The 17,842-nt window shown below is 41.2% G+C and overlaps 1 protein-coding gene across 1 annotated transcript in view; it reads right to left on the bottom strand.

The window, feature by feature from the left end:
• Positions 1-17,842, bottom strand: part of LOC309510262 (ribonuclease inhibitor-like) — a gene marked incomplete at its 5' end in the record, with an annotated part of 331,533 nt that overhangs the window by 122,193 nt on the left and 191,498 nt on the right. The window contains 2 exons of the mRNA XM_082191275.1: positions 686-856; positions 17,316-17,489. Of these exons, the coding sequence (XP_082047401.1) occupies positions 686-856; positions 17,316-17,489 (345 nt within the window). The remainder of the gene's footprint in view (positions 1-685; positions 857-17,315; positions 17,490-17,842) is intronic.

The raw sequence follows: 17,842 nt of genomic DNA, 5'->3' as shown, positions 1-17,842 counted from the left end.
GTCTGCAGAGCATTCACAGCGTACAGTATACGGACTGAATGCCCCTGACATGCCGTGCTGACATCATCGGTGCGGCTCAATGGACCGAGCTGTGTGACCGACTCGACATCGCAGGGAGGACGTGTTTGCTAGCGAAACCGAATGGACAGCGCAAACTAATCTCACCAGCGCGGCGCTGACCATGTTACTTTATTCATTACTGCTCCGCAGAAGTTCAGGTGTTTTCCCTGCATATAAGATAATGAAGATCAGCATGAAGTTATTACATTTCTTTTGCTTATTATCTTTCATATTAGTACATTAGTAGTGTTTGAAAAGCTACTTTGAATTTATTTATTTTTGTAGCCACGGAAAGAGCCGTTCAAAGCAGAAACTTCAACGATTAAGGACTGTGCAGTGCCGGGGGAACTATAGGATCAGATTATTGTTATTAAATTATTAAATAAATAAATTAAAATTATTGAACATAATGAATATAATGAAATACTCACTAAATTGAAAGGATATATTTTAAAAAGAATGTAAAAATGAACACTAATACCAGATCATGAGATTAGACATTTGTGTACACCTGTGATTTCTGTGCTGAGATTTAGTGTTTACAGAACATTTTACAAGCTAATTTTAGTCCTAAAATTCTTACTGAGGACAAAGACATGTGTGACAATCAGAGAGACAATCTTACCTCAGTGTGTCCAGTTTACAGTGAGGATCCTCCAGTACAGCAGAGAGCAGATGAACTGAATCTCCTAGTTTATTCCCCCACAGATCCAGATCTCTCAGGTGTGAGGGGTTTGATCTCAGAGCTGAAGCCAGAGCAGAACAACCTTCATCTGTGACTCCACAATCACTCAACCTGTAGAGAACAATGACACACTCTTCACTCTCTCAGTTCAGATCAACACGTACAAGCCACAATTCTACAGAGACTATTAAATATGTCTAAATTTCAATTGGAGATTTATCAGTCATAAAAAAAAAGAATAAAGAAATTCAAAAAGCTTTCAACACATGTTCTTCATAAATCCAACAGTTCTAAATGAGCTCAAACACAACTACACCTCTTCTCTGTGACAGACTCATCGTGAAGATGAAAGCACACAAGAGTATGGTAGGTTAACTACTGACTATAAGTAACTTTGTAACTACATGCCAACTTATTCTAACCCTAACCCTACTAGTCTACTAATAAATCTATTAACACTCCAATGGGAGTTAGTAGACATGTGCAACTGTACTGATAGTCAACAGAATGTGTTCAAGGGACCATTAAAATAAAGTGAAATCAATATGGTCAAACCTAAATTGATAATTATGACAACACTGTTGCTGACAGTGAACATACCATGAGGTTTTACTGGATATGCAGTGATTGTTTCTGTCTTCCTAATGCTACCTTCTGCCTCTCTGTTTTGCTCTTGCACACAATCTACTTCATGCCTTCTGTCCTCTGATTGATAGTTTATACTTTTTTTTTATCAAATAAAGTATTTTTTGCTGAGAAATGATTTATTAATGATTCATGATTTTTATAAATTAATGTAAGAAACATTTACTGGACTGAAGAAACTGGGTTTATTGATTATTCACCATTTGTTAATGTTAAAAATTTAATTCTTTTGACATTTTTTCATGTTAATATAAATGTCAAATATGACACAACAGGCTTTTGGGGAACATTTTCCATCTCTTAATTATTATTGATTTGCATTGAATTGCATATATGTGTCAGGCAGTGTTGGGAAAGTTCACTTTCTACATGAACTAGTTCAAAGTTCAGTTAACAATTTTTTAAATGAACTAGTTCAGTTCATAGTTCAAACTTCAAAATTTTGAACTAAAGTTCACAGTTCCAAAAAATGAACTAGTTCAGTTCTTTTTTTCCATATGTTGTGCGAGCTATTATTTTTCAAAATTATTGCCACAGCCCATATAAAACCACAGACAGCAATTATGTTATCAGTTTTAACACTGAAACTATGCGTCAGATTTCATCTTCATATCCAATTTTAAAATCCTTATCCAACCAGGTTTTACATAGCATTGAGGGTAGGGTTGCCAACTAAACAAATGCGGGACAATCGTGCATGGTTCTTTACAGGAAAATGAGGGACACTCAAAAATATTTGTAGGCTATAGGCTAGGCCAACATAACACAGTAGGCCTATATGTCATTTCAGGTTCGTATGCGTTTAAAAGGTTTTCAGACAACACATTTGTTTTGATTAAAGTCATATTACACACAAACCATAGTTCAAAATAATAGCATTTATCTGAAATAGAAAGCTTTTGTAATTATACACTACTTTTAAAGAAATGAATAGCCTACTTTTATTCAGCAAGTACATTTATAATGCTACGTTTTTTTATTTCGGATAAATTTACTTTGAACCTTTTATTTATCAAAGAATCCAGATTTTTTTTTCTTTCTTTTTTTTTACATTAATAATAATTAATGTATAAATGTTTCTTGGTCAGCAAATCACATCAGTATATTATTCCCTCAGGATGATTTGATGCTTTCTTGCGTGGCTGGATGTATGTTGGACTCACAATAATCACGTTGTTTGAATTCGTTAAAACTGATTTGCCGAAATCAAAACCCAGTCGGACAGTGAAAGGGATTTGCCGTTAGCGCGAGTCCGGATCGAAGCGACCAGACAGCGGAGGATTCTGTGCGCAAATCAAACAATGATTTGTCCCAAAATAATAATTAATTCTCAATTTAGAGTTTGTTATTCGTATGGTCTGATCTCTGGGTCTGATACGCGTGAGTGTGGACTGTGATTGGATGATGACCGGTGTCGTGATCAAGTGTTGCTGTTGTATCAGATTCAGTCATACATCAGTGGTTAGATCAGCATCAATAAACGGGACAACGGAGGTTCCGAACGGGACAAATACATTTCTATAGAAATCTTGCACCCTTTTGAACGAAGTTAAACTGAGAGAGCGTGCCGTTCACAGACACCAGAATGAACGAGTTCACAGTAACGTTCATCAGGCAGTAACAGAGTACGTTCAGTTCACGTTCCCCCAAAATATGAACGAGTTCATGAACTATCTATCGTTCAATGAACGCGTTCAGGCACAACACCGGTGTCAAGGTTTTAGACTTATGTTTGGCCACATAGATTATATATGTTCATTGTGTCTCTTGTTGGTTTTCAGTCTCTGTCATTATGTCTCCTGTGCCTTGTTCCCTGTTTGTGTATTTAAGTCACCCTTCTCCTGAGTACTTTTCTCAGTGTTTCCAGTGCTATGACCAAGTCTAGGTCATTCTCTTGCTGTGCCTCTTTTGGAGTTATCTAAATCTAATTTGTGTACCTGGTATAGTTCCTTTGTTTTGTTTAATTGACTTTTGCTCTTTGAAATTTTGGAGTACTCACAGATCTTTTTGTGAACTTTTTTTCAAATTCCTTCTGGATTTACTTTGTGGACTTTTTGGATTTACTTTTTGGAACTGTTGTCAATCTATTTGTGGAAGTTTTTTGGAGTTTACTTTTTGGATTTATCCTAGGAAAGTTTGGACGTTCCTTTTCATCAAATACAAGATTTGAAGATATTTCCCAGAACTGTCATCTGGTTTTCTGCATTTGGGTTCACCTTTTGACTGTGTTCAAGTTTTCACACTAGTCCTAACCCTGTGTTTCTGACAGTATGAGCCATAAAAGCGATGTATAAATATGATACTCAACAAAAATAACACACATGCGGACTTCCGGTTATGGCGTGGAGATAAGCGGTAACGTTATCTTGCGTCGCTTCCACTTTCATCTAATTTCATCAATAATCGCTCTTGCATTACTAATAGAAAGTATTTACTGATATTTCATATATTCCTAACAAATATGGCACCTAAATTGTCGAAAAATAAAGAAGGAAAAACGTCTAAATCAGATCGAGATGAAGGGCTCTCCGCCTCCGAAGACCACGAGGAGGTGAAGTTAGCGGGTGTTACACAAAGTTCGGAGGCCGAGTCTTCAGACGCAGAGACATCGAGGGAAAGTAATCCCGCTAACTTGGATAATATTTTCCAAGCAATCATCTCACTAAAGTCTGAGTTTTCTGCTAAATTTGAATCGGTGTTAACCATCTTGACGGACGTTAAGAATCAAATACGTGACTGCTCCGCTAGACTGTCAGAAGCAGAGGAGAGAATATCTCAGACCGAGGACACCGTTAACAAGCTGCAATCTACAGCTAAAATGTTGGAAGACAAAATAAAGTCGCTGTCTGCTAAAACAGAAGATCTGGAAAATCGCAGTCGGCGTTCCAACTTACGGTTGGTGGGGCTGCCGGAGAAAGCTGAAGGCAGGGACGCGTGTGGCTTTCTGGAAAATTGGCTTCCTGACGCACTGGGGATAGAACCTCTTCGCTCTCCGCTGATCATTGAACGAGCTCACAGAATCGCAAGTGTCAGATCAGACGACAAAGCACCGCCGAGGGCATTAATAATGAAGTTCCTCAATTACAAAGACAAAGTCCGGGTATTGAATGCGGCCAGAGAAAAAAAAGAGGTTCTGTACAAAGGCAAGCGAGTGATGCTCTTTCCTGATTTTTCAGCCGAGGTCAGCAAGAAACGCCAGCGCTACAACGAGGTCAAGAAAAAGCTTAGAGCAAAAGGTTTGGATTACAGATTCCTCTTCCCCTCACGGCTACAGGTGTCTTTCAATGGAACATTATATACTTTTGAGAACCCTGGAGACGTTGAAACCTTTTTGGACAATCCACCAGAGTAGAGTCCAATAGAAATAGGGTGAGTCACTGATGTAATGAACTGGATTAAAAATATAATGCCAGAGACTTTAGACTTTGATAATGCCCACTTTATACACTTGTTTTGATCATTTTTAGTTTTACTATTAGTCAATCATTCATTTATTTATTTAATTTTTGCATGGGCATGGGGTTGCGACTGAAAGAGTGCAAACGTAATCAGTTGGATAATGTTCACCGACCTGTGTGGGGAAATTTATATTTTGCCCCCCATCCTTTAATATAATTTATTTATTTGTGTATTTTATTTTATTTTTACTGATTTTTATTATATTTTAATTTTATTTTTTTTGCATAACCTATCAGTGTAAATAGTTAGCTACATACTAAAGAGCTTAAGTACGGAAGTGTTGGCGCGAGTTGACATAAGGAGAACGGTTCCTCAGGGAGAGAGAGTCGGTGGACCCGTGTTGTTTCTAGTGAAGTTAAATTCAGGGGATAAGTGTGGTCGAAACGACCTGGGAAATGTGTTCATTTAGTTTAATTTGTATTTTTTTTTTACTTCTTTTTCTATGTCTAATTGTTCAACTAGGGGCTGCTTTTTATTTTTGGTCTATAATTTTACGAATATGTTCATTCTGGTGTATTTTGGAGACATTCAAGTGTTGAATAGAAGAAAAGGGTGCATTGCATATATAATTAATAACAATGTCTAGAGAAGTAAAGCTTAAAATTACATCCTGGAACTGTAGGGGACTTAACAATATTACAAAACTCAAGCAGGTCATGCTCCGACTCAAACAATTGCAGTGCAAAATTGTGTTCCTTCAAGAAACACATCTAAGATCTGAAGATATAATAAGGGTTAGAAGGAGATGGCCTGGACAAGTTTTTTCTGCATCTTATAGTAGCCAAGCACGAGGAGTAATTATTTTGATTCATAAATCTATACCATTTCAGATGTCTGAGGTAAAATACGATACTATGGGGAGGATTGTCATTATAAAGGGAACCCTTTTGTCAGAAACACTAAACTTAATTAACGTATACGGTCCCAATATAGATAATGCTGCATTCTTTACTAACCTATTCTTAACTATTTCCTCACTTCAGGGTCACTATATAATGGGAGGTGACTTTAACTGCACCCTAGATCCGGGTAAAGATCGATCTTCTGGAGTCGATCGGTCACACAATCAAACAAGAAAAGTACTAAAATCTTTTATAAATGACTTAAATTTAATTGATATATGGAGAAATCAAAAGCCCACAGATATCCAATTCTCATGTTACTCAAGTACGCACAAGACTCACTCAAGAATTGACTATTTTCTTATATCAGCACCTCTCCTGTCGAAGATTCAGGACTGTTGGTATGATAGTATGGTACTATCAGATCATGCTTCCATATCTCTGATATACATGGATGCCAATTTAAGAAGTGACCCACCAAACTGGAGATTACATCCAAAGTGGCTAGGAAATTCAAAGTTTATTGAATATATGGAACAACAGATTGACCTATATTTCGATATGAATACTTCAGAAACATCAGCTAGTACTAGGTGGGAAGCATTTAAAGCCTTTATTAGAGGTCAGATAATTAGTTACACTAAAACAAAATCAAAATTATGTAATCAAAAGTTAAATCTTCTGGATTCTAAATTGAAAGACCTAGAAAAAAGACAATTTCAAAATCAAATTAATGATACAAAAATTGATCAGGAAATATTATTTCTTAGAGCCCAGTATGAAGAGATGTCCGCCTCTAGAGTGGCAAGCAGTATGATGAAACTGAAACAAAGCTATTATGATCAAGGCGAAAAGCCAGGGAAACTTTTAGCATGGAGAATCAAACAGTTACAATCCGAAAGTGCTATTAATTCTATTCAGGAAGAGGGGGGAGATATTACGGCGGATCCTGTTAAAATAAATAATGCGTTTAAAGATTTTTTTAGCTCTTTATACAGCTCAGAATATACAGAAGATAGGAAACAACAAGAAACTTTTTTAAATGAGATTAAAATTCCTAAGATTTCTAATGAGGTAAAATACAATCTTGAAACAGATTTATCAGAAGAAGAAGTTTTAAGTGCTATTGAGAATCTGAGAGGTGGTCGAACTCCTGGACCAGACGGAATTCCTATAGATTTTTATAAGTAGTTTAAGAAAAAATTAGCCTCTCCTATCTTAAATATGTTTAAAGAGTCATACCAACAAGGTGTACTCCCTCCATCTTTAAGAGGTGCACTGATTATGCTCCTTCTTAAACCCAACAAATTAAAAACAAAGTGTGAGTCCTATCGTCCAATTTCATTACTAAACTCTGATACAAAGATACTTAGTAAGATATTGGCAAAAAGACTAGAAAATGTCTTACCAAATATAGTGGACCGTGATCAGAACGGATTTGTGAAAGGCCGTCAGGGATTTCACAATGTACGAATGTTGTTTCATATTTTACATCATAAAAAGGATTCTCCAGATACAGCAATTTTATCTTTAGATGCAGAGAAGGCCTTTGATAGGGTGGAGTGGCCTTTCCTCTGGGAGGTTCTACAAAGGTTTGGTTTTGGGGAAGTATTTTGCTCATGGATTAAGTTATTGTATACACACCCTACAGCAGAGGTTCTGACCAATGGAATAATTTCAAGGCCTTTCAAAGTAAACAGAGGCACCCGGCAGGGATGTCCTCTGTCACCACTTTTGTTTCTCTTGGTAATTGAACCATTTGCTATTGCAGTACGGGATGAAAGCTACATTAGTGGAATTAGGATCGGCTCAATAACACACTGCATATCCCTATATGCAGATGATGTTTTATTATTTCTTACAGAGCTCAGCCAATCTATTCCAGCTTTACTCAATCTCATAAAAAGGTTCGGGAAATTTTCTGGCTATAAGATAAATCAGTCTAAATCCTCTATTTTATTTCTCAATCAAGAGGAAAAGTCAAAATTATCATACATAACTTCCAATCTTAATGTTACAGATTCATTTACATACTTAGGACTCCAGATTGTGGCAGATATAGAAAAAATAACCTCATTGAACTACAATGCCCTAACAAATTCAATTACTAAGTCTATAGATAGATGGTCAGGTTTACCAATCTCATTAATCGGTCGCATTAATATTTTAAAAATGAATACACTACCCAAAATAATTTATTATTTCCAAAATATCCCTTTGCCCCCCACTACTTCATTTTTCACCATTCTACGAAGAATATTTATCCAGTTTATTTGGAATAATAAACACCCAAGAGTCCGGACATCTTTGCTTTACCTACCATACGATAGGGGAGGATTGAAACTCCCAAATATTCAAGCATACTATTGGGCATCCCAGTTAAGAGCGATAATGTTTCATTTTTCGGCAAGTGCTCCTCCTAAATGGCTAGAAATAGAAAATTTATTTGTGAAATCGAAGATTCCTTTTAACTTGTATCTTTATTCAGCCAATATAAAAATACTACAGAAAAATTTGAGTGCAATATCATTTAATCCAATAGTACTGAATATGATTAATGTCTGGGGGAAAGTACGAATTCATCTAAAGGAAAAAGAGTCTCTATCTGTATTTAGCCCAATATGGGGGAATGATAATTTTATACCTGGTCGAAAGGATTTAGGCTTTCGACTCTGGGCTCAGAATGGTGTGTGGAAAGTTAAAGATCTATACAAAGATGGCGTTCTAATGTCATTTACTGATATTACTGATAAGTTCAAAATCCCTAAAAAACATTATTATAAATATTTGCAAATTAGGAATTTTATACGTACTGCCCGGGGACAAGGACTGGCTGAACCAGAGCTAACTAATCTAGAGAAATGTATATCTAAACCAAGCCTTGGTGGAGGACACATATCTTGTTTATACAACATGTTATTGTTAGGTTCTCAGGAGTCATCTACATCCAGATTAGCCATGTGGGAACAAGACCTTGGATTAAAAATAGATAAGGAAAAATGGGAGCAAACATGTACAAAAGCTCAAACACAGACAGTTAACAGCAGACTAAAACTGTTACAGTACAATTGGCTTATGCGCACTTATATAACCCCGGTAAAACTAAATAAAATTCATAGCAACATACCAGATACTTGTTTTAAATGTAACAGTGAAAAAGGCACGTTGATTCATTGTATGTGGGAATGTGATCAAATAAAAGAGTTTTGGAAAGAAATTAATAATATGATATGGCATATAGTCTCAGTGAGATTGCCACTGGATCCTGGGCTTTTCATTATTGGTATTCATCCAGATAACTGGAAAATCAAAAAGGAAACGCCTCGGTTACGACTGTAACCTCGGTTCCCTGAAGAGGGAACGAGCGTTGCGTCGAGAAATGACGCTGTGGGAACGCTTTGCGTGATGACGTCTTGAAGCACATGTAAAATCAGTCCAATGGTGTGGCGGAACGTCAGAGGCGGGTGACGTCACGTACCAGGAAGCTATAAAAGCCGGCCCGAAACAGAAAACGAAAGCTTCGTAAAAGTCTGAAGTCGAGCTGACAGGCATGAAGGAGATATGGCAGGGCGACGCAACGCTCGTTCCCTCTTCAGGGAACCGAGGTTACAGTCGTAACCGAGGCGTTCCCTTTCAAGGGAACTCCCGTTGCGTCGAGAAATGACGCTGTGGGAACGTCTATACCAACGCCTCCATAGCTACAAATGTCTGTCCTGTGTGAAATCCGTAGAGCAGCACTAGGAAGACAAAACATGAGACCCTGGAGCAGAGTCTAGATCCAGAGAGTAAAACCTGACGAAAGTGTGCGGTGAGGACCAGCCTGCCGCATCACAGACGTCCTGTAAAGAAACTCCTGAAATAAGGGCCTTAGAGGCCGCCATACTCCTCGTCGAGTGCGACCGGACAGCCAAAGGAGAAGGCTGCCCAGCCGCCTCATAAGCAAGTGAGATAGCCTCGACCACCCACTTGCTCATCCTTTGCTTAGACACCGGGCCCCCTTTGTTAGGGGACCCAAAGCACACAAATAATTGATCACTTTTACGCCACAGGGCAGCTCTGTGGACGTAAGCGTCTAACGCCCGCACAGGGCAAAGCAAATTATTAGCCTCCTGGTCAGCATTTTGAAAGGGAGGAGGACAGAAGGCCTGCAGAACAATAGGTCTAGCCACATTAGTGGGGACCTTGGGGATATAACCCGGTCTCGGATGAAGGAACGCTTTAACCATACCCGGAGCAAACTCTAAGCATGACGGAGCCACCGACAATGCTTGAAGATCCCCTATTCTCTTAAGAGAAGAAATAGCCAGAAGGAAAAGAGCTTTCAGAGTAAGAAACTTCTCAGGAACCTCCTCAATGGGCTCAAAGGGGGCCTGGGATAAGCCTTGTAGCACAAAGGACAAATCCCAAGGTGGCACCCTAGAGCGAACTGCAGGCCTCAGCCTCCAAGTGCCACGAAGGAAACGAGATACCAGAGGGTCTTTCCCCACAGACATTCCACCCAAAGGAATGTGGTAAGCACCTATGGCCGCCACATACACCTTTAAAGTGGACGGGGTCAGACCTGCAGTGAACCGGTCCTGCAGGAACTCCAGCACTGTACCAATTGGGCAGTGGACTGGGTCCAACCGACGGTCACTACACCAGGAAGTGAAAACTCTCCACTTCAGGGCATAAAGTTTCCTCGTGGAGGGAGCTCTGGACTGTAGAATGGTCTCAACAACCTCGGTTGAGAGACCTGACTCTATGAGCTGGGCCCCCTCAGAGGCCAAGCCCACAGGTTCCACAGTTCTGGCCGAGGGTGAAATATCGAGCCCTCTGCCTGGGACAGAAGGTCCCTCCTGACGGGTAACTCCAGAGGATGCCCGTCGAGGAGGGACACAAGATCGGGAAACCATACTCTGCCCGGCCAGCGCGGGGCTATAAGAAGTAGATGGACCCGGTCCCTGCGAACTCTTTCCAGAACTCCCGGGAGCAGAGCAACTGGGGGAAAGGCGTACAGACGTAGCCTCGGCCACGTCTGTACCATAGCATCCAGTCCCAGAGGAGCTGGATGCGTGAGGGAGAACCAAAGTGGACAGTGAGACGTCTCTCGAGACGCAAACAGATCCACTTGTGCTTGGCCAAACTCCCTCCATATCAGCTCCACCACCTCGGGGTGGAGCCTCCATTCCCCGGGCCTCGGCCCCTGCCTCGACAGAGTGTCTGCTCCTATATTCTGTACCCCGGGGATGTAAGCTGCCCTGAGTGACAGTAACTTCCCCTGGGACCACAAGAGGATATGGCGTGCCAAGTTGGATAACGGGCGCGAGCGCAAACCCCCTTGGTGGTTGATATAGGCGACTACCGATGTGTTGTCCGTATGTACTAGCACATGGTGCCCCCTGAGATCTGTGATAAAGCTCCTCAGAGCCCGGAAGACAGCTAACATCTCTAGGCGATTGATATGCCAGGAACGATGATGGTCTTCCCACAGACCTTGAGCCGAGCGACCCTCCAGGATCGCTCCCCAGCCCGTGAGGGAAGCATCCGTCGTTAGCAATTTGCGACGACAAGGAGCTCCCAACACTGGGCCCTGGGACAGGAACCAAGGCTTCTTCCACATAACCAAGGCACGTAGGCATCGCCGCGTGACCTTGATTGTGCGAAATGGGTTGCCCCTCGGGGAAAACCCCCTGGTCCTGAGCCACCACTGCAGGGGCCTCATGTGTAGCAGTCCAAAAGGTATCACGTTGGAAGCTGCTGCCATGAGACCCAACAGTCTCTGGAACTGTTTGACAGTGAGTAGCTGACCTAGCTTTACACTTTTCACAGCTGCAAGGATGGAATCTATCCGTGGCGGTGACAGGCGCGCCTGCATCGACACAGAATCCCAAACCACGCCTAGAAAAGTGGTCCTCTGTAGTGGAGAAAGCACACTCTTCTTGGCGTTCAGCCGTAACCCCAACTCTTTCATGTGGGCGAGAACAACATCTCGATGTTGAACCGCCATCTGATGCGAATGAGCTAAAATCAACCAATCGTCGATGTAGTTCATAATGCGAATACCCTGGAGGCGCAGTGGCGCCAGAGCTGCATCCATGCATTTGGTGAAAGTGCGGGGTGATAAAGCTAGGCCGAATGGAAGAACTCGATATTGGTATGCTTTGCCCCCGAAAGCAAACCTCAGGAACTTCCAATGACACGGACGGATGGATATATGGAAATATGCGTCCTTGAGGTCTATCGTGACAAACCAGTCCTCGGACCTGATCTGTGGCACGATCTGCCTCAATGTTAACATTTTGAACTTGAGCTGCATGACTGACTCGTTCAGAACTCGAAGATCTAAAATGGGACGCAATCCCCCGTCCTTTTTTGGAACTATGAAGTACCGGCTGTAAAACCCGGTTTCCCTGCTGGAGGGAGGTACATATTCTATGGCCCCTTTCTCTAACAGAGTGTTTACTTCCTGTTCCATAACCAGAACCTGCTCGGGGCCCACCACTGTGGGCAGGACCCCCATAAACCGAGGTGGGCGTTTCTTGAATTGTATCTGATACCCTTTTTCCACGGTCTGCAGGACCCAACGAGAAACATTTGACAGTAGCTTCCACGCTGTCAAAGATTCTACTAGAGGTACCAGCCTCTCGAGACTGGTTTCTGGATTTTGTTGCTGTTGAGTAGCCTGTTCGACGCCCTGTAACGGCGAACCGGCAGGGAACGACCGAACAGACTGCTCTAGCACCCTCCTCAGAGGGGGCGGGCATCCCGAGGCCACTACGTTTCCGGGTGGACCTTGAGATATGTGCTCGCCGGAGACCGCTGCGCCCTGTAACACCGGAGGCGGCAGGGTTGGCAGAACGGTCCCCTGAGGGTACCGAAGAGAGACGGGCACCGTAAAATGAGGTGTTAACCGCTCTGCTTCGGGGGGGACTACCCTCATTTGTCCTGGGTCCTCGGACGTCAGGACTTTTTCCCAGCAGCCTTCTTGGCGGTAAGAACGGTCCGCAGATCCGTTCTACCCCTCGAAGACTGCTGGGTTTGAGCGCGCCCTCCGTGTCCCCGAGGTTTTTGTGGGGGAGCACGGGAGGAAACGCTCTGTTTCTGAGTGGCACGGTGCTCAGCGCTCTTTTTAGAGGAGTGAGGCTGCTCCCGCTCAGCAGCCTCATAGAAAGAACGGCGGGGGAGAAGTCTTTGGAGAGCAGCTGCTTGTTTGGCAGCTTCCTGTGATTTTGCTACTGCACTATTAACTGCATCGCCAAATAGACCAACCGTGGAGACCGGAGCATCTAAGAGAACATTTTTTTCTTTATCTTTAATGTCGCTCAGATTGAGCCACAGATGCCTCTCAGTGGCCACCAGGGCTGCCATAGACCGCCCAATTGATCTGGCGGTCTCCTTGGTGGCCCTGAGAGACAAATCTGTGGCTCTGCGTAGTTCAGCCACAGTGTCGGGACCAATACCCCCGCCCTCCTCTAAATCACCCAGCAGTTCAGCCTGATAGGCTTGCATAATAGACATCGTATGCAGACACGCTGCTGCCTGACCAGCGGCTGCATACGATTTATGAACCAGGGAAGATGTTATTTTTACTGGCTTAGATGGAAGTGTAGGAGTCTTCAGGGAAGATGCCGTTGCTGGAGAGAGATAGCTCGCAAGCGTCTCTTCCACCTTCGGCATCTCCCCATAACCATGCTCTTTATATTTATAAATGGAAGAGTAGTGGGATGTGTGTGGTGAAAATACTCTGTACGACACTGGTTTTTCCCACGATCTCGACACCTCGGTGTGGAGATCGGGGAAAAACGGAAGACTCCTGCGCTGGGGCTGCGCACGAGATGGCAGGAAGCGTTCGTCAAGCTTGCTTTTTGAGCGAACGTCCTGCCTATCCTCTGGCCACTCAATGGAAAGTCTGTCAACTGCTCTAGTAATAACATCAAGCAGTTCCTCAAACGCGTGAGACTGAGGTGGCGAATCCTCAGACTCAGCTTCAACACTCACAACATCCAACTCCTCAGAGCTGGACAATTGCAGCATTGGTGCCTCTATCAGGGGGGAAGAAACCGCAGCGCGTGCTTCCGCACCCTGATGAGAGGCACTGGATCTGTCAGATTGATGCTGAGATAAGGCAGAGCCCGTCTCAACATCCACTGACAGATCCATTTGCGAACCCCAGGTCTGAGATCGCCGCCGAGCCTCAGCCGCGGCGGGACCCGAGCCCTGGGGAACGTGGTCGGGATTGAACCGAGCCAAACGGGATCGGAGCGTACGCAATGGAAGCGCACAGCAATGCTCACAGTCACCACCCTCGAGTGCTGACTGGGCATGCTCCTCTCCCAAACAAACAACACAAAGAGTGTGTGTGTCACCTCCCGTTAAATAACGCGGGCAGGGATGGACACACACTCGATACTGCTGCTTGCTCGCCATAACTGAATCAATATATATATATAGAGACAGACAACACCAAATAACAAGGACAGATTTCAACACAGAGCGCAACTGAAGACTCAGAAAGCTTTCGTTTTCTGTTTCGGGCCGGCTTTTATAGCTTCCTGGTACGTGACGTCACCCGCCTCTGACGTTCCGCCACACCATTGGACTGATTTTACATGTGCTTCAAGACGTCATCACGCAAAGCGTTCCCACAGCGTCATTTCTCGACGCAACGGGAGTTCCCTTGAAAGGGAACTCAAGTATTGATAGATATGTGTATTCTACATGCTAAACGGCTCATCGCCATTTATTGGAAAAAGATAGAAAGGCCTACTATAACTCAATGGTTAAGAGAAATATCTTCATGCATTGCAGTGGAAAAGATAACATATATTCTTAAGGGTAAAGAAGACCAATTTAAGAGGATTTGGAGTCCCTTTTTATTATTTATTGAGCAAGGGGATATGAACAATATAATAGAGGAGGAACAAAATGCTTGATTAGGTAGTATATTCATTTGAAAATACATTTTAATTTGCACTAATCCTATTTTATTTTATTTATCTTATCTGTGGCTATTATTGATTGCAGTGTACTGTTAACTCTGTCTTCCAAAGTACATACTTTATTATCCAATGTTGGTTGTGCTATTGCACTTTTCATGTAATATGAGCCCCGGTGTTTGTTTGTTTGTTTGTTTTTGTTTTTTTTGTTTTTTTACATTATATGTGATGTTACAGACATGTGATGTACATTGTTGTGTAAGTGTTTAAGAAAATGCAATAAAAACAGTATTACGTAAAAAAAAAAAAAACACACATGCATGCATATACAAGTTAGCATCTGTTTTTTGTTGAGTATCACATTACACACACACACGGCTTTTATGGATCATATATGCAATTTTTAACATAAAAAAAATGGTTTATTAATAATCAATAAACCCCAGTTGCTTCAGTCTAATAAATGTTTCTTACATTTACATTTATAAAAATAAAAACTTTCTGAGCAAAAGGACTTTACTTGAATTTTGTTTTTGTTTTTTAAGTATAAACTATCAATCAGAGGACAGAAGGCATGAAGAAGACTGTGTACACGATGTTTCTCAGCAAAGTTTTGGTCATATTGATCATTCATAGGCCCTAGAAATTTGCATATTAAATATGATACAGTAGGCTAATATATTCATAAACAGGCATTGTTCGACCGAATTTTACAAAGAATGTTTAAAGTTATGAGAGAATACATGTTTTAAAATTGTTATTAAAATGTTGTAACACGCATTGCCAAACAAACATTCTTTTTTCCAATTAATTTATACTCCCAAAGGGGAAACGTATCCTGGGAGATACAAACATTTACAGGCAGATTATGGAAAATGTAAAAATTAAATCCATAAAATTTCAACATAAATATAATAAGCTAACACTTAACAACAACTATTTAACACATGTATCACTGAAGGCGGTTTAGTTTGAGATCTTTCACTTTTGAAAAAGTATTAAATCTCCTGATAAAAACACAGGCGAAGAAGAAGCAGAAACATGCAATATCATATGTGACCCGTGCTGGCAAAATGAGTCAGAATGCGTACAGGATAATTCTGAGCTACAGGCAAAATGGTCGAATTTGAGGTGTTCACAAAAATGAGTTCATTAAGCCCTCATCTAGTGATCCCAAGGGTCAAAATACCAATTAAACATTTAAAAGTATCTTTATTTGTATGTTTTCCTTTGTCCATGAAAAATTCAGTTTTCTCTGCTCGCTTCTCGACGACTGTGCTTTCCCTCAGCACAAGTTTGGTATTGTTTTAAAACGTAGCAATCCAACTTTGTGAATATTAATAGCGAATTCTCGATGGCATGAGTCTGAACCAATGAAATGTGATTTTCAAACTCATACTGATTTAAACAAAGTGATTTTACTCACATTGACTGACACATCCGAAGCGTGCCTCAAAGACGCCTCAGACAGCGCGTGATCCCGATATACTCTTATACCTACACAGAATTACAGTGTTTCAAAATATCTGTCTTGGCGAGTATTCAAGCAAACATAATCTGCTATGTCTTAAAGGTATAGCGGAGGATGTTTTACTTCCTGGTGGGTAACCTATACTATTGGTCCTCCTAATTGTCAATCATTCTGGTGAATCAATCAAACTTTTCAAAAAGTGGAGAGGGCGGGTCTTATCTAAAATTTGGAAAGATCCTCCGCTATACCTTTAAGTGAACATTTGGTTAACTGTTGGGGAAAAACAGCTGATGTGTAACATTATATTAGACCTGTGCAGTACAGTAGGTCTGAATATATAGGCTGTCTTTTTCATTAATTTTAATCAAACAATTGTGGTACCATGGGGGAAAAAAGTTGAATATATATTGTTCCTATAAATATTTGGTTTTGACTCGGTGGTGTGTGCCAAATGTGGTGTTATTACCCAAGATTTTAAGGTATGGTTGGTAGATGATTTTGTTTTGGAACCTTCAGAAAACTTTAACTCGATTTTTCTCAAAATTGACTTTGACTAATAAAGTCAAACAGGTGTAGCTCAGTCATGAACAATTGCTCATTGCGACTCATTTTGCCAGAACGGGTCACGTATGTAAGCAGACGCAAATGTAAAATCAAAACTGCCTAATGTTACTTAATGAAATGTCGACGCAGGACGAGGTATAGGACTGTGAAGCTTTGGGGGTGTTGCTGGACTTTATCTACTCCATCTGTGTTTTGATCATCGTTCTGAATCCGATCCAGACGTAGTCTAAATATCTAATATCTAAAAATTCTTAAATCAAGATACATAAGCAATTTTTCAGTATACAAGACTTAACATTTTAAGTTATTTTGCTTCTCAAGTAAATTTATCTTCAATTAAGAATACAAAAAAGAAAAGAAAACAAAAATACTGAGAAAGAAATTTATTTTCTGCAGTGTAGCCCTAAAATTTACATCAGAGCATTTAGTCCAGGGTTCCTCAAATCCGGTTTTGAAGTGCCGCTGTCCTGCAGAGTTTATCTCCAACCCTAATTAAAGACGCCTGAACAAGCTAATCCATGTCTTCAGAGTTACAGGAAGGAGAGTTTTATCAGGGTTTGAGCTAAACTCAGTAAGGCAGCGGCCCTCCAGTGCCAGATTTGTGGAACCCTGATTTAGTCTTACAGAAGACAATAACATGTCTGACTGTGATATACCGTAGATGATCTTACCCGAGTTTCTCCAGTTTACAGTCAGGATCCTTCAGTACAACAGAGAGAAGCTTCACACCCGGATTTCGCAGTTTTCTATTATTCAGATCCAGTTCTCTCAGTTGTGAGGGGTTTGATATCAGAGCTGAAGTCAGAGCAGCACAATCTTTCTCTGTGACTCCACAATCACTCAAACTGTAGAGAGATGAAAATCATACTTGGTAAACACTATGAACTGAAAACAAAAAGCAATAGAAAATTGAGAAAAAGTAGACAATTTGTAGATGGAGTAAAGAAAACACTGCACTTGGTCACCAATGGATGGCATTGTCTCAAAATTACTCAGGAACCTTGAGGTAATGGTGTCACAGATTACAATTGGAGAGAGTTAAGTGTGAATAAAAGACAAATGGGACATGGACTCAGGATAACAAACTCTCAGTGTGCAAAAGAACAAGATTCTGAACAGACATGACATATACAACATAAAATTAAACCAACTAACCTTTGCTCTAAATGTAAGACCGCATTCTTGGGCTAGAATTCTT

The sequence above is a fragment of the Leuciscus leuciscus genome, assembly GCF_965113295.1.
Source record: "Leuciscus leuciscus genome assembly, contig: SUPER_11_unloc_6, whole genome shotgun sequence".
NCBI lineage: Eukaryota > Metazoa > Chordata > Actinopteri > Cypriniformes > Leuciscidae > Leuciscus > Leuciscus leuciscus.
The sequence above is the reverse complement of the archived record's forward strand: the minus strand, read 5'-3'. Positions and strand labels throughout refer to the sequence as shown.